A 27,948-nucleotide genomic window follows, 5' to 3' on the forward strand; every position below is an offset into this window, starting at 1 on the left:
ACCCAGGCTTGGGTGTGTAGACATTCTCTATAGCTCTGCTCGCTGACAGCTTTGAGTTCCAGAAGTGCTGTAAGAAGGCCTGTCCTCCAAACTCATTCATGTATTAGACCTGCTGCAGTTGGAATGGAAGACAACATTGAGTGTGCAGTTCCCTATGGGGTGGTATTGTGGCATCTTGTGGCCAGAGGAATTACTTGAAGCAAAGAAAAATTTAAGAAATATTTAAAAATGTCTCCCAACTATGTATAAATAAAGCAATCTTTTACGAAGAGCACAAACTAGAATATGCAAATGAGAACTGAAACTAAACAGAACCTTGGATGTCTTCTAGGGCTTTCTGCTGATTCCACACCACGGCAGAGTATGGTTGTGGTGATCCTTAATTCACGTTTTATACCTTAAAGCCCAAGAAAAAGAGTAAAAGGAATTTCAAAATGACTTTAAGGGGCAATTAATGTGTAATAAAATGCCACCTTAAGAAGCAAATAGTATTGATCCGTATTATCTGATTAAAGATTTGTATCAAGCTTAGCAGTGATCCAACCATTTTTTGAAAACCATAATGTAAATTCTAATCATGACAACAATGCCTACTCAGCACCTACCCAGATTTTGAACTGCTGATTCACCTTCCCTGCAAATACAGCGAACTGACTTTTCAGAAACTAAAACAAGCGATACTAGGAAATGACTTTATGATAAACTGTGAACAGCTTCCTTAATAAATGTGAAATAGAAATCTCAGAAAAAATATAAATTTCAAGCAAGACCATTAAAAAAATTGCAGACCAAATACCAAAGAATAACTGTTTACATTTAAATTACACTATTGATTCGATGATGATGTGGTTGTGTTCCACCCCTGCATCTAAATGGTAAAAGATTCAACTCACTTACTGGCCTATAATGATCACACTAAATAAAAAGAAAACCCAAAATGACCTATAGACTGCTTTGACAGGACTTGTTTTAACCTGAAAGAATAATTTCCAAGAAAAGTCTCAAACACAAAGGATCTCAGAATAGAGATCTAAAAATCCATCAAGGAAATCAGCTGCAAGAAAATAAAAGCCTTATTGTGTTATTGCACTATTTCTTTTAGGATACCAATTTTTGATGACATGGGATTCATGGAATGGTATTTAAGATACAATGGAAGTAAGAAGAGGTTTAAACCCAATGCACACGTTGTCTCATTGTGCATGTGTGTGTACCTTTGTTCATAAAATATTCACACTTTGGGCCACTGGATAATCCACATAAACTGTTAGCATCAATACTCTCATCTTTAAAATGGGGAAAATATTTGTGAACATCATTTCCCAAGCTCACTGGCTAGCTGAATTAGTTATTAAAGCACTTTTTAAAGAAAATGGTATCAGTGCAAATTAACAGTATTGAGCATTCTTCTTCATTTTATGTCTTTTAATAATAAAAGCTTATGCAACTGACAAATACAATAAAGTAAAAGTAACCTTCTCTGGCTATTGCAATAATTTACACATGGTTTAAAAGAAGCTTTTCCCATCAGTTAGTGTCAGCTTACAAACCTCTGTGAAAGTAAACAATCTTTGAGGAAAAGACTCATGTTCTATGCAACTAATAACCTCTCGATTTCTCCAAAGCCAATCTGATAATCCTGAAGGAAAATAATTCTCTTTATACCTTAAAATTTAAAACTTAGTTTTAACCGTATTTTCAATAAGATTCTCACTGTGTACCAACAATAGAAGTTCCTTAAAACACAATTTTTAAATACTTGCTTCTTTTCTGCCCATAACACAGATATCACATTTATATATTATCAGTAACACAGAGGATATCTTGGTGTAGAACATTTATTTATTTATTCCACGAAACACTCAAAGTTTAGGTCAGTGGGAAATAATTTTAATCAAAGAATTGTACGTTTTCTTCCCACATATCTTGCTTTGTATTAGGAAATGACACTGCGATCCATTTCACTAAAATATTACAAAATATTTACAAGAAAATATTAAAATAACTCAAACACAAAAGGCAGGATGGGGTAAAATAAACTGTTTTTTCAGAAATCTCTACTCCAGTGGCCACCGCACACAAGAAGAGAATCAAAACAAGTAACAAATATCCCCCCGATCATAAGTTTCCAAAGAACTGGAGAAGGGGAACGAATGGGATGGAAAAGGTGGTATGAAAGGGAATGGATGTTAGCAGCACTGCTTCAATAACCAATCTATTCTGAATGAAATAATTCTCTCTTATATGCAATAAATTCTGAACAAGGCTAAACTTTAGGATATTCCTTGAACTGAAATTTAAAAATACCCTGACAGTGAAAGTCGCTCTTTCACTAAGCTTAGTAAGAGCCTCTTTTCCCCACGAACCACTGATACAAACAGAAACCTGCGCTGGCATTAAAAGCTGTCACAGGAGCCCTTCCATCTCTTTCATGAAAGCCTCATAAACATCATCCTTAGTCTGCACCGAGACAGGAACAGACGGACCAGATTTGGGAGCTGCTTTGGCAAGAGGCACAGCAGAATCATCCTCGGACTTTCTTTGGGGAGCAGCAGCGGTCCCTTTATTCTCCCGACGTACCCTCAACGCAGTGGGCACGAATCGAGTAATCTCTGCCTTGGGATTAGTGATCTGCGGCTTGGCACTGATGGTTGCTGTGGCTTTCTTCTCAATGGTGGCCGCACTTGTATCATCCGCCTTGGGTCGCTGAATCAAGTTGGGTGGAGCACTTAAAACCCCCGGGTTCGGCAAAGGAGCTGGTGGGAAAAGCCCAGGTGGGGCAGGTCCAAGTGGAGGCACCAAAGGTGGGCGCATCATGCCGGGACGAGGTGGAGGGATACCTAACCGAACGAGAAAATGGGCAGATGAAGACTACAAGAATGCATTTTAACTATTATAAAGGATGTGAAAAACATAGGTTGACAATTTTTTAAAAACTGGCAATTTACAGAAAATAAGCTGAAACCATGCTGCTTACTATCTGAAGCTAAGGAATACATTTTGATAGTAAGGAATATTTTATTATGAAGTAATATTCAATTTCAGTCTGTACCCCTGTATTTAGGTTTTCTTCCTTTCTGAGTAATGTAGTATTTTAAAATAGAAAGCTGACACCACCAACTGGTTTCAAGTATGATTTCAAATTTGTCCAATTTCAGATTTGACAGCCTAAGACCCTCTTCTAGCTGTACAGTGCAGATGCTATCCAGGCCACGGTTCAGGGTTTGATTCTCATGCATTATTTACTCATTTCCACACCATTCCTCCCCTGAAAAAGGTAACCCAATGGGCCGGAAATGGAATTTTAACCAGCAGAGGACGTGAACGTAACTTATGTAACTTATCACAGTATGTTACCACCACTGGAAAAGAATTCATGTCCTCTGACGGTTCAGACATACTGTTGTCATTTACCCAGAACTGCAGATTTAATTTTCTTCAAATGACACTTTTAAGACCAAATATAAAATACCAAATTTCACTGAACTTAAGATACTACTGCTTATACAGACTCATAATTATTCCAGGTAACACTGAGAGTCGAAGCTGGGGAATTTCGGAGGAGGCCTTCACATTAAACTGGGACAGTGTAATAAACCAGAAATACACCTACCACATGTAGTAAGAGCACAAGGAAATCTGCCTTGTAATTTCAAACTTTAAGTTTGTACTCATGCAGATACATGGAAATATACGGAATGACTTCACAATCCCGCCCCCCCCCCCCCCCGGGCCCCGAACATCCTACTCAAATAGAGAATTTAATCCAAAGTGGTCTCTGCCTGGGAAAAGTCCCTCATATGACAGGCAGAATCCAGTACAAATACCTTGTGGAAGAACTCAACTTCAACCTAGGCCAAAATCAATGAAAAAACATCATTTTATGATTCCCCTTGATTTCAGGATACTGAAATGTGAAAATATGTCTTAGAGCAGATGAAATATATAAATTTTGTACTAGAAATCAAAAGCTTCACCTGGAGGTGCAGGGGGAGGTAGCCTTGGTGGGGGTCCCCGAGGAGGAGGGCCAGGAGGGAGACCTGGAGGTGGACCTGGGGGAGGGCCAGGGGGTCGGCCTGGTGGTGGGCCTGGAGGCAAAAGTCGGGGTAAAGGCCCTCGGAGTCCCGGCATTCCAGGTGGTCTCAGGAATGGAGGAGCTCCTGAAAAGAGAAAAATGACAAATTAATGTAAGAGACATACATATGAAGTCGTAACTGTGGTATAAAGGTAACTCAAGTGTGGTCTGACTTAGCATTTTAACTTGAAATTAGGTAACTTCAAAAACGGATCAAAACATAGGTAGAAGAATTCATTCAACAAATGTCTGAGCACCAGAGATATGGAATTGGATTTGTTACAGATCATTTCTTTTTATTTGCCAGTACTGACAAAAAGCATAGCTTTTTTTTTTTTTTTTTTTTTAATAGCACAGCTCTGCTGGGCTAAAAACTATACAAAGAGGAGAATAATTCTTAAATGGGTTCCAAAATAAGTTGAAAATGGAATATAAAGCAGGGTGCTTTAAGGATTCCCCCTGAAACACAGGAAGACATAGGCAAAGATGACTGAAGATGACATAAGACAGGTAATGCGCTTTGCACCACCAGTAAGAAGAGAATGAACTCAAGTGAAGAAAACCGGACTGGACAACTATAGGAGGAAAGACTATAAAATCGTAAGTAGCCAAGAAGTTCAAATTTCAAATAAACTTCTCATTCTTATACGCCAAAGATTATATTAATACTGACCTCTTTTGTCTCTAAAGACTGACATACGACAATTCCCAACCAAAGAAGGATGTCTGTTAGTATTTACTGTGCCCCAGTCCCATTAGCTATCAATTTAGAATTGGGTCGACTTGTCATATTAAAAAAAACAGTACTAAAGATACCCCAGTTTCATACTCCAGTTTCTGCCTGCTAACCTCAGAACTACAGAACCCTGAAAAGAGAAGAGCTTTGAAGAAGACGGCTGGCAGAAGTACTATGAACTGCAAACAGTGCTGTAGGAATAAATACACCGCACTGATCCTTTATCTCTTAGTGACTTATGCTAGGAGAAAACAAAACACCAATACTAATGAAGCGTATTTTCGGAATGATTTCATCGCTCCAATGGCAGACAGACTTATTTATTCACAACGAATCAGTGCCTACTTACCCGGAGGTGGTCCAGGAGGAAGGCCTGTAGGTGGTCCAGGCGGCCGTAAGGGTGGAGCCGGTGGTGGTCCAAGAGGAGGCGGTCCCGGCATGGGAGGTGCTTGGATCTGAGAAGGAGGAACAGACTGCGGGGGGGCTTGCTGCTGGGAAGAAGCTGCAGATGTGCCATCAGAAAGAGATTCCTCTTTATGCTGTTTTTGTGACTGCTTTTCTGCTTCAGAATCATCAGAATCATCCTCGTCATCATCCTCTGAAAATTCTTCTACTTCTCGTCCCTCCTCAGGGATTTCCTGACCTAAAAGAAAATTTAAACCAGGTAAACAGAGTTAATTCATTTTTTACAGCCTGAAAAATAGTGATGCCTGAAGACACGTGCTCAATTAAGTGCTTCCTTAAAATTAACAACTAAATAGCCTTCTTCAATAAACTACTTGGATATGGAGGAATCAAATAATATTCTACTCATCCATGCTAGTGGAGCACAGTGACACAAGCCCCGGCTTTAGCACAAGGTGGACCTGGGTTTAAATGCTAGTTTAACCTCTTACTAGCTGGGTAACTTTGGGCAGCTTAATCTCCAAATGTCTCCAAACCTTACGTTTTGTAAAACAAGGATTTATTATTTACTTCAGGGTTGCTGAGATACTAAATGGGAAAATGTACATAAAGGAACTGGTAGGAGGAAATACCCGAAAGGTGATTTCACTACTCTTTCCCTGTCTTACCTGCCATTCGAAGCATCATGGCTTGAAGAGGAGTCAGCTCCTTCATGTTCTTCTTTTTCTTCCTTGATTTTCCAGGCATATCTGCAAATCTTACACTCAGACCTAAGAGGTGGAGGGAGAGAATGGGGTGGATTAGGAACAACAAAATTCAGCAAATGCCTACTATGCAATACTAGAAAGCACTAGATACGATTGCTGCCCACTATTTGGCAGAAGTGCTGAAGAGTCAGCCGTATAAAAGTATAAGAAGTGCCAACTGGTGGTAAATATATGCTGTTGTGATCTAAAATCTATAAATTTCAAATATTTAAAGAATACTATTAACATCTTTATGCCAGTAAAATTGAACACCCAGATAAAATAATAGACAATTCTCTAGAAGAATATAAATTACAAAAATTGGCCATAGAAGTGATAAGACCAGAACATATAAAATTGAAATGGTAGTTAGAAATCTATTTTTAACCTGGCACAAATAATTTTGTAAAGAAGTTCAGCCAAACATTAAGTTACAGAAATTTCCTTTAAAAGGGCACAGAAAAAATGGAAGGCAATCCAGAATTCATGAAACCAGCACAACCTTGATACCAAAGCTAACCTACTATAAAATTAGCTGACTGTTGAACAAGAGGGGTTTGAACTGAGTGGGTCCACTTACACGTGGACTTTTTGTGATAAACACAGTACAGTACAGCAACTGTATTTTCCTTATGAATTCCTAGCATCGTTTTCTTTTCCCCAGCTTACTTTATCTCAAGAATGTAGTATATAATACATGTAACATACAAAACGTGTGTTAATTGCCCCTTTATGTTAATGGTTAAACTTCTGGGCAACAATAGGCTATTAGTAGTTAAATTTTGGGGGACTCAAAAGTTATGCATGGATTTTTGATTGTGCAAAAGGTCAGTGCTCCTAATCCCTGTGTTGTTCAAGGGCCAATTTTATAACCAAACTGAATCCAACAATGGTTTAAAAGAAAAACATATCATAAACACGTAGCGTTGGTCCCAGAAATGCAAGATAAGGTTGAACATTAGAAACGCCATGAATATAATTCATTACAATAAACAAAGAAAAACCACAATAACACCCCAACAGATGCTTAAAAATATTTATAGTAAAAAAAGACTAGAAGGGACCTTTTTAACCTGATAAATCAGGCTATTCACTAGATGCTATTAAACACCTTGCTAAATGGTGCAGTATTAGGAGTAGTCTTAGTTGGTAGACGTTTACAATGTTCCGTGTGGGCAGGGCTTTAGTTTTGTTTACTTTTGTATTCTTTGTCTAGGAAAATTCCTTATAGTAAAAAGTCAATTTAAGTATTAGATAAAAATCAGATCATAATTAGGAGAGCCACTTGCAGCACACGTACAGTGATGTACACTGATGAGTACACAGAAGTGAAACAAGTTGGCAGAAAAGAGAAAAATGAGGCAAAGGATCACACAATGCCAGAGAAAAATGAAGCTGCTGTGGCTCTAAGGTCTTTCTGCTTTCTACTACTAGTTTCTACATAAGTCCTCTATAATTTTTCATCACCACCTCTAATCACCCCTTTAAGATAGATTTTTGCTTTGCAACCGTGATTCTTAAGAAGTATCAGGACAAAGATTTGTCATCGTTACAAATACGAACAACAGTGGTAATACAAACACATAAATATGTTGTAGGTTACGAAAACAATTTACTTTTTTTTTTTTTTTTAGAAAAGATCTTATTTAAGAGACAGCACACACACACACACACACACACACACACACGCATGAGCAGGGGGAGGGGCAGAGAGGAAGACCGCACTGAGCGCAGAGCCCATCACAGGGCTTGATCCCACAACCCTGAGATCATGACCTGAGCTGAAATCAAGAGATGGATGCTTAACCCACTGAGTCACCCAGATGCCCCTACAAATACAATCTTAAAAGAAACACCAAGACTACTGAGGTGTGACCAAGATTATACACCTTGTATTGCTCAGTATCTATCATGACGCTTAAAATTTTCTTGATGTATGTCATAACTACTTTTTAAAGGTACACATAACTGAGTCTGGTTTTATAATAATAAAATGGACATATATTATACATTACGATGCTTCCATTAAATCATGATTCCACTTGCAGGTGTACCTAAATTATAATTATGGTCTGGTTGATGTGAGACACAATGAACACAGAAAATTTAAATGGCTTCAAATGTAAATGTTTAAGCAGACTTATCAAAAAACAATATGCATATGGCTTTCTCAATATGGTTATGTGGTTATTCTCCTTTCTTTCCTATCCAGACCCACACATGTCCACTGAGTACTATGTGTCCAGAACTTCTGAGATTTTTGATATAAAAATGGAGAGAGCTATGATCCTTCCTTTCAAGGTACTCACAATTACTCTCATAGATGCATTAATAAATCAGGACCTTCCACTTGTGTGCTACTTATTGATCAAACCACAGAACGTTTATTTGCACATACCAGACTTTTTTTCTTCATTGTTGTCTCTCTCGTTATCATCACGATGCACAAATTCATCACCTTCACTTTCTCCATCTGACCTGTCAGTGTCACTGTCATCAGTACTGTCGTCATGCTTATCTTGATCCATGTCCTCAGGATACCCGTCATCTTCACTAGTGCTGGAAACATCATCATCATGACCCCGTTGTGCTGAAAAGGAAGAAGGGAACAGGAAACAAGTATTATGACTGGCATAACAAAGCACAGAAAATTGTGCTATTTAACTTAGAATAACTTCATTACGTAAAATGATTCTGTATATGATACGAGTTCTTCATACAGTCTGACAATATTTCCCTTTGCTAACAGTTTCAAAATCTTCTCTAAAAAAGCCTAATTTAAAACACAATAAGCATTTCTGTACTTCCTTATGTACGCTGCTTTTACTTGGGTAAATTCTATGATTTATCCATCTTGTTAGGATGTCCATGTAATCCTCATTTATTTCCCAAGTTCCGAGGATGGTGAACCAGATGTTAAACAGGGCCAACAAAAAAAAAGGACGGCGGAAAGGTTGCAAGAGCAAAAGGAACAGTCACTCCTTACCAAGTTCCGGGCTATATAACATGTCTTCATCCCGCCTACGAGGGGGAAGATCTAGGGCAAAGCCCACTTTCCGGCCATACATTTGCAAGACTTGAGGAGGTGGCGGACCAGGGGGAGGACCAGGAGGTTTTCTGCCAGGGGGCAAACGTGGCACACCATGTCCAAGAAGAGGAAGGATAGAAACTGCCCGTGTTGGAGGTCTGTAAAGAAAATTCCACAGTAATCACATTCATAGTAATGAGATATTTATTTCCTCTTCTAAAATATTTTCAAGGGATTTCTTCCTTCACGTTTAATCAAGTGAGGCACCAATCACATTCACACTTGCCTTTTAACTCCCACTGCAATGATTTTGGCACTGGACAATTAAAAGGTACTTTTAATAAATGTTATTTAATTATGCTACCGCTTCCTTACCCATAGGCTGAGGTCTTTTTAAGGATGGAGGGTGGCTGGGCACCAGGAAGGGGAATGTCCTGGATCAAGATGTTGGAAGGAGCATGCGGCATATCTGGCAAGGGGATACTCTCCACTTCCACATGCTGAGCATTCTGAAACAGAAAAACCTTTCCATAGTATCAGAGCAATCTACACGCTCACCATTAAAATTCAGTATCTGCTGTTTCATAATCTGGATTCGCTTTCCACCTAATGTAAGTATCAGGAAAAAAAACAAGAATACCAGTATTTGTCAACAATTCCAAAGTCCGTCAATGAATGGAAAAAATCTCTATGGCCTCTAAAAGAAACAAAACTCAGCTGTTTCTCTTCCATTAACATCCTTTTGGGTTATGGTTTGAAATAGCTGCTGTCTATAGAAATCCAACTGTTTAAAGTATCTAGCACCAAAGCCACCCTACTAAATATTCTGGATGATAAACAGCACTTACCAATTAACTTAGAAATAGTATATATCCGGTGGTAGAGCCTGGGTTTCTAAATTAGTCTTTGCTGAATTTCTGCCACATACTAGCTGTATGACTAAGTTCCTTAGTTTCCTTATCTGTAAAATGGGACCTATACTACCTACTTTGCAAAAACGATACAATTTGTTTTTACATTTTTGAGGCAAAATTCACAATGAAATGTATAAATTCCGAGTTTTGACAAATGCGCATAGCTCACAACTTCTTCTCAATCAATCCCCAACACTATCCCAAAGCAACCACTGTGACAAGTGCTTCCATCTATAGATTAGTTTTGCCTGCTCTAGAATACAAATGGAATCCTATCAAAGAAGTTCCACATGCTTTGAGATTTATCTGTTAATAATTTTTTTCTTAATCCCATGTTGTTTTGAATATCAGCAGAGCATTCCTTTTCATTGCTGAGTACATTCAATTTTATAAATACACTAGTTTGTTTATCCATTATCCTATTAATGGACATCTGGGCTATTTCTAGTTTTTGGCTATTACTGTGTTGGCAGATGGATTAATTTCTCTTGTATAAATATGCAGCATTAGATTTGCTGGCTCGTGGGGTAGGAGGAGGTTTAGTTTGATAAGAAATTGCCAAGAGGAAGAAGTTCATCATGACCAGTTCTCCGGTTAACAATTTTAAGAGCAAATCTAAATACAACATTTTAGTTTATCTCGCTAAAGAAACTTGATTACCTTGACAGCGTCAAAATATTGGCTAAGTTGAGCCCTCTTCTGTTCATATTCTACTTCTAGCTTTCTCAATTCTTTGTAAATATCCGGATTCTCTTTTTCATAGAGCCGTAGGATACGTTCAAAGGTTTCACGCAGCTTTTTACGCTTGTCTTTCAGCACCTTCTCATTTAACTGCGGTTGCTGCACTGGGTTAAACTCTGAGAGGAAAGAGCAGATACTGAAATTCAACACAAAAAGTCACTTCATTTAGGTATCAGCTCTATCATTTAATAAATTTTCCTTATATGCTAAAACTTTCAAAAGGGATTTAGACCAGGTATACTATTTTAAATTTTATTAAAAAGAAGTGCAACAGATATTTATTGAAACACCACTTTTAAGATAGCCATTAATTTTACTTTCTTTTCTAAGAAAGTCTAATGTCACCTAATTAATTGATTTTCACCATTGTAAAAATCAATCTTCATCCCTTTATGCTAACAACTTGTTGTCGTGAGGCTTCAGTCAGACAGAGCTGTGTCATTTAATTCTGATATCTTAGGCGCTTGAATTCTCTGACCTTCAGCTTCTTCACCTGGAAAATGGGGACGTCAACTACTTCACAGCAAAGATCTGATGACTAAATGTGATCACAAAATATCCAGTGACGTCTAGCTTACCACTTAATTATTTTTAGAACAAACTGGTGTTCTTTACCTAACTACCACACAATCCTTTCGCTTTCCATGTGTTTGACATGGGGCTTCATTTCAGGTCTTTTGCCCCAAAAGGGATTATTAGCACAAGACTCTCAAGCTTGCCTGGTCAATTATAACTGCCTCCCTCCGTTCCCCTCACCAGTGACTGACTCAGAGCTATCAACTGGCACATGATCCAAACTGAAACCAGATCCTTCTCTGAGACTTTAAATGTGGATGTAAGAGAGTGAAGCTCTTACAAGAGGAAGAAAATAAACCTAAAGCTGTGACCTTGTTTCCCACTAATTCCACACCCATTTTCCACTTCCAATCCCAAGTTTATTAGCAATATGCTGAATGAGGCTAACAAGAGAGTAGACCAGGCAGATGAATAATAGTCTTAATAATGATACCTGTGTTTCCTAGGAGAGCTTCCCTCTGGGGTTTCCCAATTATGGGAGTCAATGTATGTACTTTTTCTGCCTAAACCAGTTTGTGAGTTTTATAAACTGTGTAAGGTTTATGAATTATAATTAGAGCCCGAATGAACAGTGCTCCCTTCTCTTTTTTTTTTTTTTAACAGATAACAAGCTTAATTATCTTCTTCCCTAATTCCCTTTAACTTTGGTGATTTATTCAGAAGGTAGTCTTACACCACCCACTATTCTTAGTGTGATTAATAAAAATGTTGAACGCCTGAGTTTTAATCCTAGCCTGCCACTTCCTAACAGCATGACCTTGAGGAAAGTATATAATCTCCGTGCCTAAGTTTCCTCACCCATAAAACAGGGGTAATACACCTACCTAAAAGTTGTCGTAACATGTAGAAAAAAACTGGTGTGTAGCAAGACAAGAGCTTAATAAACCTCCATTACTACTATTATCTCCTTTTAAAACCACATGAATCAATCTGAAGTCATTTAATGTCTTGACACCCTAGGGATAACAATTGCCCACAGTAATATATAAACCAGAGGCAACAAATGGGATCAGTTAGAGCTGAACTGGGAAAGATTTGGGATCATGCAATCTGACCCAGAACTCTTGCCCAGGCTAACTGCATAACACTCCTCACTGAGCAGGAAGCCCAACGTGGGGCTCGATCCCAGGACCCTGAGATCATGACCCGAGCTGAAGGCAGGCGCTTAACCGACTAAGCCACCCAGGCGCCCCTAAGAGAGCTTCTCATACTATAACCCCACATTACTGGATTTTTTTGCTTAACCCATTTAACGTATCATTGAGATCCACTGTACCTCTTTCACTTACTATCTGATTTTTGGCAAACCACTTAAACTGAGTACCTTTTGTCAACAAAACTTGTCAAGATTTCATTAGGCAAAAATAAATAAATAAAAGGAAGCAGAAAAAAAAAATTCCATGTTCTAATATTAAAAAATGGGTATTTGTGGGTTGTGATAAAATTTCCAGTGGAAGCATCATACAGACAATTCTCAAGCAACATAGATGCAAGGAAAGATAACACATGCATTTATCTTGTATGATTCCAGTTATGACAAAAGCAGTGATACTGAAGATACATATAAAGAAACTGGGTAAAATTATTCAAAGAAATGTGGAAAAAAGGAGAAATTCCAATATGATACATAGAATATTCTATAAAATTAGATTTTAAGTATTTCATGATTCTTCTACCACCTGACTTGGTGGGTCAAGTATTTCTGATGTTCTCACTGGAAAAAATGGGGAATTCATAAATTCATGGTAGCCTAATATTTAGATTTACATGGTAGCTGCCAACATTAAAAAAACAAAACAAAAAACTCCAGATTTCAGTCTCTCTCAGTAACCAGTTCAAGCTAAGTAACGGCATTCATCTAACTCTAGAGGAGACCCCCAGCGTGCAATCTCTCCCCGCCACTGCATTTTTGTCTGACACTAAAACTAAACCCAAGTGCCAAATGTCATCCTGCTTTTCTGTTTCTCTTATGCCTGTGCTGCTTCATCACTACCTGCTTGCCTGCCTCTGTGTATCAGACTGCTAGCCCTGCTCTAAGATTTAGCCTTTTAAAATAAATTCTTACCCATTTCATCCAATTTCTCCATGTCCCGGATAATCTGTTTGGGATCCTTCATCTTCAAAACTGCAGCTCGTACCATCATGCGCTGTTTTTTGTTCTTAGGAAAAAAAGAGCACTGTGTCAAGAAACTGAACATTCCTGAGTTTTTATTTCAATTCGCATCAGGAATCTATTTAAACTGAAGTTGGACTTCTCCTTGGTTTCTGATCACTTGTTTCAACCACCATAACCAAAGCTATGTAATTCCTGGCTCTCAAAAACTGTTTCAGCTTCAGGCAAAAACATAAACACTACTTAGTACGTGTACTTTCTTAGGCAAATGTTTCTTTTAATTTTGTGATATCTTTAGCAATTACTTCAAAAAAATTAAGATCTTTTTTTAGGCTAAATTCTAAAATTATATATTGAAGAAAAGTTTTGCAGGATTTGATGCTTAACAATGAAACAGGAAAACCCAGTTAAAAACTATTAAAGATCTGCATTCTTTGAGTGTGTTAAAGAATGATACTAAAAAGTAAGTGCTGTCTTATTCTGGGAGAACACTTTGTCACAAACTCAATAGCTACATAATGAGGAAAATGAACACACAAATCATATTTAATTTAGAATCATATTTAGAATCATATTTAATTCGGTAGCTTTTAACAAAGCAGTATGCTTTAATATAAAAAATATTCCTTTCAAAGATATTTATTTAACTCAGTGGGAAAGATAATCAAATATATAAATTTACGATAACCATCATGAGCTTATCTGCAAGGTTATTCCAGTTCAGCTTCCAAGTACAGTATTTTTGCTTATTAAATTTTAATATTTGTTATAAGAAGCATAAAGTATCTTTTCTGACAAATAATTGTAAATGTTGTTTTGAAATCCACTAATCCCAAATACTAAGAAGTGCCAAACATCACTTATGACTAATAGGATGCTTCTGAAATCCTACCTTCTTTAATTCTCTCTTCCGGGCTTCTTTTCCTTTAAGAGAGAGACAGAGAAAATATAAAACTTTCAAATCTTGAATGCTAGCATTTTCTCCAATTTAATACAGGTAATAATTAATGTGGGAGGCTGTCCTATGCATTGCAGAATGTTAAGCAGCATCTAAGGCCTTACCCACTAGATGCCAATAGCAGTATGCCAACCAATATCTTGAGAATTTTTTAAGCTTCTCAAAATTTATCTGTCCAAAATTTCAAATACAAAAAGGAAGTTTCAAGCCAATTCTACTTTGCAAGTCAATCAAATTTAAAATATGGGTATTAATTTTTTTGCGTGTTTAAAGCTTTCATCACGTGCCCAAAACAACACTGGATAACTTTATACAACTGACTCCTAGCAATGCCGATTTTATAGTTAAGACATAATAGATTCTCTAGTGTTTGCAATTTTTATCACTCCTCTTTATCATTCCACGCTAATGGACACTTACGGGCTTGGTCTGTAGGGTTCATAAATTTTCCACTCTTGGTGGATGACGTAGATCTCCGCCCCATGTTGACAACTTGTATGGTTTACTTGTTCATTAAAACAAAAAAACAAAAAACCTGCAAAGACAAACAAATAGCTTATTCTTCTTCTAGTTACAAAATTTCTTCTTTTATATTATGAAATTTCTTTCTACCAATCTCTTGAAAAGTAGCATTCCTTTGATTATTAACTTTTTTTAATGGATCATGGACCGACTCTGAAATTGAAAAAAAAAATCAATCAGAAAATGCTTCAACAATTTAGGATAAACCATGAATATGAAAAGCCATTAGTCCTTTTCCTACACCCTCCCTTTGTTTACATGTAGGGTGAAAGAGGAAAAAAAAGGGAATGGGGATAATGATCTGGGTTCAGCAACAAATGTCACCCTTGCCTCTCTCCATGGTTTTTCTTCGCATGTATTCTCAACATCTGTAAGATAGTAAAAACCCATTAATTTAAGCCTGTTTAATTCAAATTTAGTTCTAATTCACATGTAATTCTTGACTGTCAAGAGCTTAAAACATAACTGAAAGGGCAAATATTAAAAATGAAAGTATTACACGAAGGAGTGTACAAAAATGTCAAGACACATATTTTTCTACTAGTACCTACTTGACTTCTGATTTCTATTTTTTATGGGACGACTGTGTTTGAGGGAAAATGTTTTGCAAGTCAAAATTTTTTATTAGTATTAACTTCTCTCTCTTATTTCAATTGTTTAACTTTTTAATATTTACTCTTCCCAATAATGAAGTTGATAAATTTACTTCCTTTTGAAAGTAGACTTTTAAAGGGTGTGAAAGGGAAGAGCATGAGGTAAATTTTTCAGTAGCCCATACAATTAATGATACCTTCCCTCTTCCTTGAAGATTTTTGTCAGAAAAGTTCATTAGTTAATGCCTCTTTCAGCAAGTGTTCAAATGCCTTGATTTCTGCTACATGCTTCGGAGCTGTTCCAGGGGCAAACTAATTTACCCTGTCCAGGGTTTCCTTCTCAGAAAAACTGGGAGTGGGGGAGAAGGGAGGCCGAAACAAACAAAATTAGTATAAATACAGGCTCTCCTGTCTTTGACGGCCTGTTATCTTTTTTCCTATCCTCTCTCCGTTCCCCTCGGGCTCCTGTTTTGACCCTTTTCTCCCACAAGTAAACAACAGATAGGAATTACAGAGAATTTCTACAGAAGACAATGGAGCCTTAGTCTGCACAAACTATTTTTTGTCTAAAAGCAGAAACGACAGGGAAATCGGGCCACAGAACCGAAGAGGCTGCAGTGGGACGGAGCCCAGATCCACCAAGAAAAGCAACAGCAGCAGCAACTGCCGAAACCATAGCGACGGTTGACCCTGACTCGAGGTACAAGAAGACGTCAAATCTAAAGCAACCGGTCAATGAGCACAGGCAGGAGGCGGCGCTAACCGACTCGGGCGAAGAGCAGCTTAACTGCTGGAAGCCGCACCGCCCCCGGCTCCAAGATCCCCCGGTCCGCGACCCGGGACACCCAAAACGCGAAGAGGAAGAACCGGGCAGAGGGGCCTGGCGTCCCCGAGGCAACCGCGCGGGCCCGGGGCAGGACGGGAAAAGATGAAGAAACGGAGTGAAACAATTCCGCACACTCACACTTCTGCTGGACTCCTGGCACTGCGAGAAGCGGGGAGGGGACGATTCTCGGCCTCTTTTACCCCGTAGGGGCCTTCACCTCGGTGTGCCGGTCAGCCATCCAGCCACCGCCATCTTGAAAGCTCGCGCCCCTCCGCCATCCTTACGTCACTTCCTATCCCTAGGGCCCAAGATCTTAGCGTTTCTCCGCCCTGGCACCATAGAGAGTAACCAAGAACTCCAGGACCAGAGTCTCTTCCGCTCCAAGTCAATACCGAATTGGTTGAGTCTCTGCTAAGATCCCGCCCCCAGTTCCCGCAACCACATTAATTGACAGTTCTTTGAGCCAATAGAAAGAAGACAAACGAAGCGGGTCGGGTAGGTGATTGGCTGATGAGAAGACTACTTTGCCTCTCGGACCGAGACAGTTTGACTTAATTTCCGGAAGCTGCGTGTATCGGGATGAATGAGACCGGTCGATTCCGGCTAGGGAGCTGTTTTGCAGTCTCTGTAGGCTGCAATTGTATTAGTTTTTGGATTTTGTATTTTTCATGACGTAAGCGAGTGTGATTTCTTTGGATAGTGTCTGCTTGAAAATGGATCACTGAATAACACTTGCTACCGCGCTTGTTGCGCTTTCCTAGCGTCATGTCCGTCTGGAAGTTTATAGGCACACAGAACATATGTATACCTGAGCAAATAAATCAGTTCCCGTGTTAGATGCCCAGATTGTTCATCTACAAGAAATTAATCTACAGTAATCTACAATGAGTTTTTTGAGGAGGAAATGTGGGAATACATACGCAGTTTTAATTTACGAGTGGCGACGTTGCTTTATATTGGCTTCTTTTCCCTTTTGGTCCTTTCACCAGCTAGGCCTTTATGATGTCACTATACGTCTATACTGACTATCAGGTCTAGTTTTCATCCTTCTCTTCTGTCCACTCTTTGTCTAAGACTCTTACCCTATATTTTCCCGTTAAAGGTAAGTTTAAATATTTAAACGTTTCACTTTAAGAGATAACCTTGGTTATTTCTGATCTTAATATCCCTTATAGGAAATTATGTTAGGTATAGGACAGTTCTTACTGTCAATTATAAATACTCCAAAATATTGGAGATACACATTAATTTTTAAGAGAATATTTAAATGTGCACTTAACTATTTAAGATGGGTTCCTTCCCTAAACAAACCATTGTCTTAGAAAATTCTTGATTTGGTTTTAGACTGAATTTTGAGTTCCAGAAAGCAATAACAAGGTCTTGTAGTTTAGAACTTGTAAGTTAGGGGTGCCTGGGTGGCACAGCGGTTAAGCGTCTGCCTTTGGCTCATGGCGTGATCCCGGCATTAGGGGATAGAGCCCCACATCAGGCTCCTCCTCTGGGAGCCTGCTTCTTCCTCTCCCACTCCCCTTGCTTTTGTTCCCTCTCTCGCTGGCTGTCTCTATCTCTGTCAAATAAATAAATAAAATCTTAAAAAAAAAAAAAAACTTGTAAGTTAGGTAATAAAATAAAATTCAATTTTGGAGGTGAACTAATTTAGTTTTGAAACTAATTTTAAGAAGCAGTGACAGAAGAGAAGAAAGTACATTTGAAAAATTAAAGTCTTTCATGTAGCTTTTTAATTTTTGAGATATGCTGAGCTTTTAAAATTTCAACACTTTTCTTGTACTTAGATGCAAGAATACAACTATAACAAATACATTATTACGTCAGCAACTTATTAATGATTATGTAGTAGAACCTAAGAGTCACAATTGGGAGTTATTGGTGGGTGAAGGATTTAGAAAACACTTGTGTCTGCAGAAATTAACTGAACCATTAGGCTTCCTTAGCCTCTGGATTTTTCTGAAACCAGGTAATTAATGAAATGGGGCACCTAAAGTTTTCTGTAGCAGGGACAGCTTCCTCCATTCTGCTAGTGTAGAAAATGAAATTTCATTTTTTTTTTGAAAACTCATGAGGTAATAAATTATGACTCTCCTTTAAATGACAAATTCCTAAGAGTATCAACTTCCTCCCCTGCATCCTAAATGCATTTTATGCATGTGTAGTTGGGATTTGCATGTTTGTTTGTTTTTTTAAAACGTTCCAGAGTGTTCAAACATTCACACTGAGGGGTAATCATCACACCACAGTTGGTCAGGATTGATTGCAATTGTAGAAACAGAACCTTTATCTTTTCAGTTTTAACTTTCATCTTTTAAAAATCCATTCAAGCTTATAGAGTGTAATTAGTGGAAGTTACAGAACCATTGCATCCTTTCGTCATTGAAGTCAATTATTACAACCCGTATTTCAGTCTCTTCTAGCTTATTGAAAATTGGACTTAAACTGAAGGTCAAAATTATGGTAGTATTTCTATTTCATTCAAAGGTCCACAGTTTGTATCTAGGCAGAAGTTACTAAGTACATCCCCTTAGAACTAAATGATGTCTGAAGCTAGTGGTAGAAATAAAAGTCTCTGCATTCAATGTAAATTTTTAGAATTTGGGGAGTTAGAAAAGGAAGAGGTAACCCCAACACCTGCTCTTTTACAATAGCATTTAACCTAATGTTGATCTGGGAGAGCAGCGTAAGACGGTATCCTGGGATATAATCTTTTAGCTCGCAGGGTCTAGCACCTACTGATGTAGGCATTTGTTGTTGATACAAAACTCTGGAGTCCTCTAGTTTTAGCATCTCTTTAAAAACCATCTTTCTAACGTCTTAACTGTATTTCTGTCCGTGTTGGAAACTTACAGAAAATGAACCTAATCAAAGAAGCAAAACACTATTGTCGGGAAGTAGAAAAATATTCCAGTGGCACAGTGGCTGTTCATTTCATTTGGTGTTTCACTGTGTCGGTGACCTCAGTAATGGCATGATGATATTTTTCTGAAGCTGACTTGAATTCCACCAGATGCTTCTCATAACTTTTAATGGCTGCTTGAAGCTGCGTTTTCTCCACTGCTCCCAGGATGGCACGGAAAATCATATCTATGCCAAGGCCAAGAACGGCAACTCCTATACTACCAAGGAGAGAAGCTCCAATTTGAGCTAACACAGTGACCAACTTGTTAATGATGCCAGTTGTGACATTTGAGCCCACAAGTTTAACAGCTACGGCACTGGCTGCCGAAGTAGCTTCTCCCAGGATGACTGAAATGACCTTTTGTACTATTGCAATTTTTTCTGTTTCCCTTTCTTTAATATCCTGAAGTTTTCTGTAAAGGGTTGGCTCCAGCTTATCTTTTAGTGCTTCATCGACCTTTTGCAATTCCTTTTGGATTTTCATCATGGCTTGGATGATGATATCACAGTTTTCTTTGATGGTCCCATCTCTTTTCATCTCAATAGAGGCCAGGCTGCACCCCAAATGCATGTTTAAAACCTCAGTCAGTTTATTAGTGGCATGGAAGCTGTCAGACAAACAGTCAAGAAGCTGCTGGTGAAGACGGTTTACTTCCTGCCTTCTCCGTGGGTTCTCTGGGTAGAGGAAGTCACTCTGAGCCATATTTCAAATATAATCTCTGAAAAATAAAGTAGTAAATCTTCACTAAAAAATGTGAGAAATACCTGCTGTCTGCGTGCGTTTGACGAAGAAATCTTTTACTTTATGAATAGAAAAATAGCACCGTTCTATCTAAGGAATTCCTCAGAAAATTCAACAGGTTCTTTAAAACAATTATTTTTATGAAATTTAGAGTCAGTGTATGGAAATGTGGGTAACAATGCAACCTACTGATGCAATAAAGAAGGCACTAGTTTTTCGTGGTGAGAGAAATCCTAGATAGGAAACATCTGTGTTTACCAAGCATCTGGTTATTAATAAATAAATGTGATTATTTCCAAGTTGTATTCAGTAAGGTTTGACATAGACTGCAGTTTGATACAGTTAGCTCTTGTTTACCAGTATTCCTTAATTTTCCCAAACCCCAGTCAACACAATGAGTAGACCTACTAGATTGATTTCTCTAATATTTGGAGATAAATTATAGGGCCAGAAGAATATTAAGATCTCTGAGTTTACAGGAATATTAATTTCTAATTTTGTTTATATACTCTCATCTTAATTTATAATATTCAAGTCACTCTATGTGTCTACAGGCAAATTATTTGTTCTCTAAACCTAGGGGACACCAAAGGCAACACACATATTATAATCTTTACAAACAATTTTCATGTTAAGGGTATATCTTCAAAATCCTTTAGATTAAAATCTCTCCTGGGGAGAGAGTGGGCATGGTGCAGGGGACAGTGCGGTTATGGCTATCTCTGTGGTCTCCATTTGCAAAGCTTAGAAGTTAAATTATTTAGACCGGTTTATAATGCAGTAGGGCCCAGTGAGGATTAGCTAGAATTCGCCTTAGAAAGAAGATAATGCCATTTCACAAAAGTATTAAAGAGGAAGTAGCTCGAGGACACCACAGAATGAATCAAATGAATCATGAATCAGGTAGGAGCCTTCTCGTGTGTGCGCTTCTGGCTCAGAGAACCACGCAGAGAAAAAAGGAACAAGAACGTTCTGAGTATATTTGGTTAAAAAATTCGAGCCCTGTAAGAATTATACTACAACATGCGTACCTTGAATAGGCTTACTATGTGCTTGGTACTTTTATTTTTAGTTTAAACTCTTGGGAGAAAAGAGAAAATGAAATCTGTGCGGGGGCTGGCACATTCTCTCTCTCGAGTAAACAATATCCTGATGAATTTGGGCCCTCTCTATTCTGAGACCATGGCTCTTAGCCTAGATATGGGGGATCTCACAAGCACGGAAAAAAGGAGTGAAGACGTTTTTCTCTCGAGAAAGTAAACATGAAAATAGCCTATCCTCCAAGTCATAAAGATATAAGTTGGAAATAGAAAGGGGAAACATTTTTTAAAATGGATTGGGAATGTCATCATTTATGCTGTTCAGTTTAGAAAAATGCCTTGGTACCCCTGATAGAGTAAACTTTATCACGGTCAGAAATTCATTTGTGTCTTTGAGTCAGATCCAGCACACACGCACACACACACACACACACACACACACACTCACACCCATATGCTCACACCCATGTTACACAAATTTCCACAAAACAGTACTTAGAAAATACCTTAATTTCATTTAAAGAAATTGTTGAGGATTTATTAAATATTCCCCAACTCACCATTGGGTTGCAAACTGTACTTCGATAACCACAAATCTGGACTTTGTTTCTCTTTTTTCTTCTAGAAATTTTCCATTCAACTTTTTTCTTTTCTTGGCTCCTAGTTCAGATATTATCATGAAGTGAAAACTCCAGTTTCTTACTTTGAATTCAGAAGATCATCAACTACAGTCCTATTCAGATATTTAGGTGAGAGGAGTCTTTCTGAGCCTGAGAAAGTGTAATATATCTCCAGCAGCCATGATCTGCCATTATCTGAAGGGATAGCTTCCAGAAAAACGTGGAAGGTAAATGTGGTTCTATTTACCTAACGATGAACAGATTGAGAGACGAGCCTTCCTCTTGAGAGGAGGTTGAATCCTTCCAAGTGGTCAATTTCTTCCCAGTTAACTCATTGTTTTTTAATACATCTTGACAAATTAATCATAAAATAAAAATAAACCAGGATGCTGTTTACTTGAAGAGAAAATGTACCCAGGTTCTACACAGATATAGAGGACTCCATTTTCTCTTTCTTTTCTTCCAAGAGTTGAAACAAAATAAAACTAAATAGGTGAGATTTTTTATGTTTTCAGGAAAAGGAACGATGACACTTTTTCCTCCCCAAATACTAAAACATTATAAAAATAATATTAATCAGTGTTGTACAGGTACAAGAGTAGATGGAATCATGGAACAAAATAGTTCTGAAAACAGACCCTTCTCTACATTTAATATATAATAAATATAGACTCTCAAATCGATAATAATGAAATCATTGTTCTATAAATGTTCCTTCCTGGCATAATGGGCTAGTTTTGGGGGTTAAAAATTAATTTAAAAGAGTTAGTGTAAGATCTGTAAAAAAAAAATGATAAAATAGCCAGAAGAAAATGGATAATTTTCAAATGTCTATATGGAGGAGGGCTTTACAAGCTTAAAACCAAGGGAAAAACGTCACACAAAAATTTGACGGACAAAGATGACCATGTAAAAAGAACTAAAATGAAACTGGGAAAAATGTAAGGAAAATGAAGTATGACTTTCTAAAGACTGTTGTTTTCAATAAGAAAAACAGTAGTTATCTAATAGCTAAATGAGCAAACACCTCTGGACAGTAAAAGACAGGTAGTTAATTAATTGATGAAAAGACTTCAATCTTACCAGAAATTAAAGACCCAGTACTTTTTCGATGATATTTTCTTTCTTTTACACACCCAAGCCCTGACACGTGCACTTTTATACCAGTTTCCAGAGATCTATAATTTTGTGCCAGTAATAAGTTTGAGTAAGACATCATGATGTCCTCAGAATTCCTTTTCAAATCGAATGAAGAAGGACTTGTATTTCTCTGAGTTGGGCTTACCTTCCTAGCTCCTTTCTCTTGAAGAAGGGCTTTGGGAGGGCTCCTTATGCCTCCTAGATCTTCAGCAGGCCTGTCACCATACCTTCCCAGGACTGAATACGGTTCAAAATTATTTTCATCCCAACAGTGAGATGTTAGAGAATTAGGTGGGGGAGAGGTAGGGTTTGAAGGTGAAACTAATGAATTATTTTTGGACAGGTGAAATTTGAAGAGCCTGGTGAAGGAAGCAGTTTAATAATTCAGTAACAGTGTGTCTAGTGGACTAGTACCTTAGCGTGCATAAGGTAGCATGCTGGGCTCTCTAGAGCACACAAAAATGAAAAGGACATGGTCCCTGCTTCTATGGCATTTTTAATCCAGTTACGTAGTTAAGACAGACTTCAAACTACTTGTTGAGTTAAAAGTATTATGTCGTTTGAAATTATAGGGTTGGTGCTTGATTTGTGCAAATTCAAATTTTAAACAACGCACAGGTTAATATGTATTAACACTAGGGCCATATGGAAACATTTAGTCATCTAGGGAAGGTTAATATTTGCTCCCTTCCAAATTGTTATTCTTAAATTATGCTTGATATTTAGAAGATTATACATCACATGCAAAAACAGTTGGCCACGTGCAGCATTTCCAGGATTGCCCGTGACAATTTAGCTGACTCTCAAATTGCTTACTTCACGCAGCAAAACAAAAGCCTTGCAATTATTTGGAACCACCCTTCTCGAAGATCCTAGTTGTTACTTAGGCATGCCACAAGTGATGTCTTACCTACATCAAATACCAGTAGTATTTACCTAAGAAGAGTTCTGGGCCTTATACTTTTCCCTATCTTATATTTTCAGGTGTAACATTTTAAATATTGACTTTGAAATTCAATCTTTTAAAAATCATTTCTTTTGAGGTGCCTGGATGGCTCAGTTGGTTGAGTGTCTGGCTCTTGGTTTTGGCTCAGGTCATGATCTCATGGTCCCGAGATCGAGCCCTGTGTTGGGCTCCGCGCACAGTGCAATCTGTTTGTCCCTCTCCCTCTGATCCCCGCCCCTGGAATGAATAAATAAAATCTTATAAAGATGTAGTAAATAAAATAAGAATCTTTTTCTTTTTAGTTAGGCTCTGTACCCAACAAAAGGCTTGAACTCAACGACCGTGAGATCAAGAGTCCCATGCTCCACAGACTGAGCCAGCCAGGCACTCCTTATAAGTCATTTCAAAGTCACTTTATAAATGAATTTTAAAGATTGCAGCCTACAGGTAGCTAAATGGTATTCTTAATCCAGTTCTTACTACCTGCACCTTTGTGTGGTAAATGTCATTTTTACATTGTTATCAGATGATGATAACAGTTCTCCCTCTTTATGAAAAGTTCTCTTTGCACAGTTACCATTCGCTTCTGAACTGCAGTTTGTACTGTTACTTGCGTATTTTGTTGCTGTGATTCGTGAGGTAGGCTCTAAAGAGCCCTAGGGCAGCCTGACGGAGAATTGCTGGCCAGCAGGCGGCGCTCTTGCTCTCCAGCATGTCTAGTTCACCCTAGCCTTTGCTGAAGCACCAGGGCTTTCTTGTTGCTGTATTTGGACTGTGGGGGTGTAAAATTTTATTTGATGAGAGAGTTCTGTTGCTCTGCTGCTAAAAGGAAGTTTGGAAATCACATGTATTGTTATTGTGTATGTAACATTACTCGTTATTTACACACAAAAAGAAACTTGGAAATGCTGACACCAGTGGTCGGCATGTCTTCGGAAATCGGAATGGAAACAAAGACTAGCTTCAAATGGATTCTCACTGAAATTAACCTTGTCAATTTTGTTGACATAAGAAATCAACATTCAAGGTTAAATAGCGTATAAGAAATAGTAGAAATATATTGATGATTGTTTCTAAAAGTTAAGATTTATTTAGTGACACTGTAGAGTTGTTTTAGTTTTTTGGGGGAAGGCATCACCTTCCAAAATGAAAATGTATTGATTACCACATATTCAAATAAAAAATTCTCAGGATACTTTCGTGAAGAATGGTAGCTAAATGTCAAGTGTTACAGAAATTTAAAGAGGGAAATGATATCGGGGTGATTAGGGGAAGCTTCATGGAGAAAGTGACATGTGATATGCGTTTTGATAGATGGTAGAATTATACCATGAAGAAATTAAAAGGAAAAGACTTGATAAAACAGTACTTGAAAGTCAATACAACTAATATATAAACACTTTAAAGAAGGAAGAACACCCATAAACTTACCATCTTAAATTTTTTTGGTTGTTCCTTTCTAAAGTTTGTTTAGATGTGGAAGTATTTTTACCAAGTTGTAACAATCGTGTAAAAACAATTTTCATCTTATATTAATTTACTTAAATACCTTCCCAAATTCTTAGTTGTCTAATAATTTTATTATATAAAATATACCTTAAGATATCAACCATAATTTAAGAAATACCCAATTGTTTCCCTATCACTGTATTGTAGTGGGCATTTTAATACACAGTTTTTCCCCCTTTTCAATTATCTGGATTATTTCCTAAGGATAAATTTCCAGAAGAATTGTATAATCCATGGGAATTAAAGTTTTTATTACTTTTGATAGGTATTGCAAATTGCATTACAAAACTTTTATACCACCCTCAAAAATAAATTTTTATAGCAAGGCACTGTGTATGTTTCAAAGCCAAAGATGGTTCTGTTAAATATATATTGTTAATTTGTTAACAATTTCAAAGTTAAATTTCAAAAAGAAGAGTTTTTGCTTTTGTAGAAATACATAGTATGTTAATGAGGAAATGATACGCATGATCTCTGAGATTGGCTTCCAAATAATCTGGAAGGGAGTGTGGAGTAGGGTTACAGAGGAAATAAGATCAAGCTTGTCTGGAAAATTTTTGACGCTGGGTTATGGGTACATGCCAGTTTATTATTTTATCATCTCCACTTCTGTGTATGCTTGAACTTTTCCCATAGTAACAAAGAACGAGAGACAAGGAAAACATGTCTCAGCCTCTAATGTTGAGTCAGTCACTCGTCCTCTCTGAGGTTTTGTGCTTCTCCCTGATGTCACTTTCCTCATGATCCGTATTGGGTCCAGCTACTCTGCGATTATTTGGGAATTTGGGAATAGGGGATAGGTGAAACAGAAGTTTTCAAGAGAAAATAACAGCTACTAACTAGTTCTGAGACTCCTCCTTTAATTTAAACCACAACCCTGACCTTTAATTACAAAAAAAAAAGAAAAAGAAAGAAAGAAAGAAAGAAAGAAAGAAAGAAAGAAAGAAAACAAACCAATAAGTTGTTGATGGTGTGATGACACTCTTTCTGATCTAAGTTCTTCTAAAGAATGTTTCTAACCAGAAAGCAGAATATCAATGACATTCACCAGCATTTGTCAAATGCTCACATGAGAATCCTCTACTTCTATGCCTTAAGACATTAAAAAAGAAAAAAAGTAGACAATGTTCCTTGCCCTCAAGAAGATAACAGTCTATTTGGAGACAGACGGCATTTAAATGTAATATAACTTATGACGGAGCAGAAACACTATAAATTAACTAGTATTAGATTGCGCAGTCCTTCTTTCACAGATCCTGAGTGCTTATACTGGTGTTAGAGACATAAAAGGAAATGTTACAATCCATGTAAACAATACACAGGTGTCATTTTGTCCTTAATCCTTTCTAACACTGATGTCTTTATTAAAACATTACTGCTTTGTCTTCCCCCTCTGACTTAATCAGTTATACAGGCTGTTAATTTTCTTCTGTATCTGGTATCCTCAGAGAAATAAATAATCCCAAGGAAGCTGCCATAAATCCTCTTAAAACAAAGTTGTCTTGTGACTTTATCACATTTATGGCTAGGATTCCAAACTGATACGTTATTTCAAATACCCTTTCATCTGGAAAAACAGAATATCATATCAATACTAGTAGAAATATCCATAGCGCTTACCTTGCTGTGTTTCTGAGTTCAGTCGTCCCAGCAGTTGTTTAGGAATATTGTTGAAGGGCTTTTTCATCTGGTTTCATCTGGATGTTTCCATGGAATGTGATGACTTACAGCCTTTGCTAGTCGCTGCTGGGTCCCTCTGCCTGTCTGGTTTATAGACTATTTCTGCGTTCCTAGTTCTCCGAATTCTTCTATTTCCTATATTAACATAAAATTAGTATGTATCAAGTAATCTAATTTGAAAGGCTAATGAAGTGGTGAAACATTTAACTTTCTGTTCTTTAATGGACTTTATTGTTGAAAAGTGCTGTACAATTGAGCTAATTCAGTTCAGCAGAGAAGACGGCTCTTTGCAGCTCTCAGGTTCTAGGATTCGGTCTTGTCAGCAATTCCAGCTATTAAGTTTCCTTTAGCTTCTGTTGCATTCATACCTCCCTCTGTGGCTGATGCCTTTGTTTCCATTCTCAAGAGACAGAAATCCAGATATTTGCCGCCAAATGTGGTTTTCGTGTGTGTGCTCTTCTTTCCTGGCTAGAAGTTCTGCTCTTTAACACTGTCTCTCATTGTGTTGGTGAATGTCTTGACAATAGCAAAGCCTTAGAAACCAACTTGACTCCTTTCCCTTAAAGCTTAGGTAAGAGTCTTCCGTGCTTCTCCCTCTAGATTCTGTCCTTATCCCCATGGATTCCTCTATAGCAGAGACACCTCAGAAGCAGGATAATCGCTCAGTCCCCATATAACTTAATGGAAAAAAACACAGGCTTTAGAATTGGACAGTCCTGATTTTGTGTACCCAAAGTAGCACTTACTAGCCATGTAGCCCTGGGAAAGTCACTTAATCTAATTTTTTTCCATTGGCGCGATGGATTAGTTAGTAACTGATGGGTTGTCATATGGATTAAATGAGATAATGCATGTAAAGCATTTTGTAGAGTGCTTGATACACGGCAACAACTTACTAAATGGTAGCCGTTCATTGTACATTAACAACAATCATGTCTGCCGTTATTGGGTGGGTAGAGGATACAGAACCGAGACTCCAGGTAGGAAATGTGTAAAATCTAAAGGTGCTGCTCTATAGTTTTAAAGGAGGACTAAGTGGGGTGGGTATTATTTTACCTTTGTCCCAGTGGGTCATTTTGCACTTGACATATCCTTGGGCTTACCATGTACGGCCACGGGGATAAAAAG

The 27,948-nt window shown here is 37.8% G+C and overlaps 2 protein-coding genes across 2 annotated transcripts; both read right to left on the reverse strand.

Annotated features, from left to right (window-relative positions):
- Positions 1 to 1,820: 1,820 nt before the first annotated feature.
- On the reverse strand, positions 1,821 to 16,524 carry WBP11 (WW domain binding protein 11). Its single transcript, XM_087855651.1, has 12 exons — positions 16,372 to 16,524; positions 14,713 to 14,827; positions 14,227 to 14,258; positions 13,287 to 13,380; positions 10,565 to 10,761; positions 9,366 to 9,499; positions 8,949 to 9,148; positions 8,361 to 8,552; positions 5,885 to 5,986; positions 5,161 to 5,454; positions 3,978 to 4,160; positions 1,821 to 2,840 (listed from the first exon to the last, which is right to left on the reverse strand). The coding sequence occupies exons 2-12, from the start codon at positions 14,774 to 14,776 to the stop codon at positions 2,407 to 2,409; spliced, it is 1,926 nt and encodes a 641-aa protein (XP_087711777.1). The 5' UTR covers positions 14,777 to 14,827; positions 16,372 to 16,524; the 3' UTR covers positions 1,821 to 2,406.
- Positions 16,525 to 17,957: 1,433 nt separating this feature from the next.
- On the reverse strand, positions 17,958 to 26,893 carry SMCO3 (single-pass membrane protein with coiled-coil domains 3). Its single transcript, XM_045781418.2, has 2 exons — positions 26,761 to 26,893; positions 17,958 to 19,862 (listed from the first exon to the last, which is right to left on the reverse strand). The coding sequence occupies exon 2, from the start codon at positions 19,844 to 19,846 to the stop codon at positions 19,169 to 19,171; it is 678 nt and encodes a 225-aa protein (XP_045637374.1). The 5' UTR covers positions 19,847 to 19,862; positions 26,761 to 26,893; the 3' UTR covers positions 17,958 to 19,168.
- Positions 26,894 to 27,948: the final 1,055 nt, after the last annotated feature.

Source organism: Ursus americanus, chromosome 25, assembly GCF_024610735.1.
Source record: "Ursus americanus isolate L20-20 chromosome 25, mUrsAme1.1.p, whole genome shotgun sequence".
NCBI lineage: Eukaryota > Metazoa > Chordata > Mammalia > Carnivora > Ursidae > Ursus > Ursus americanus.

Bases quoted from the DNA above. Each gene is read 5' to 3' on its own strand.
- WBP11 (XM_087855651.1), bottom strand. From the start codon at position 14,776: ATGGGGCGGAGATCTACGTCATCCACCAAGAGTGGAAAATTTATGAAC. The intron at 14,259-14,712 runs GTAAGTGTCCAT...TCTCTCTTAAAG, and splicing joins GAACCCTACAGACCAAGCCC to GAAAAGAAGCCCGGAAGAGA. The intron at 10,762-13,286 runs GTAAGAATTTAT...CTTTCCTCTCAG, and splicing joins GGAGAAATTGGATGAAATGG to AGTTTAACCCAGTGCAGCAA.
- SMCO3 (XM_045781418.2), bottom strand. From the start codon at position 19,846: ATGGCTCAGAGTGACTTCCTCTACCCAGAGAACCCACGGAGAAGGCAG.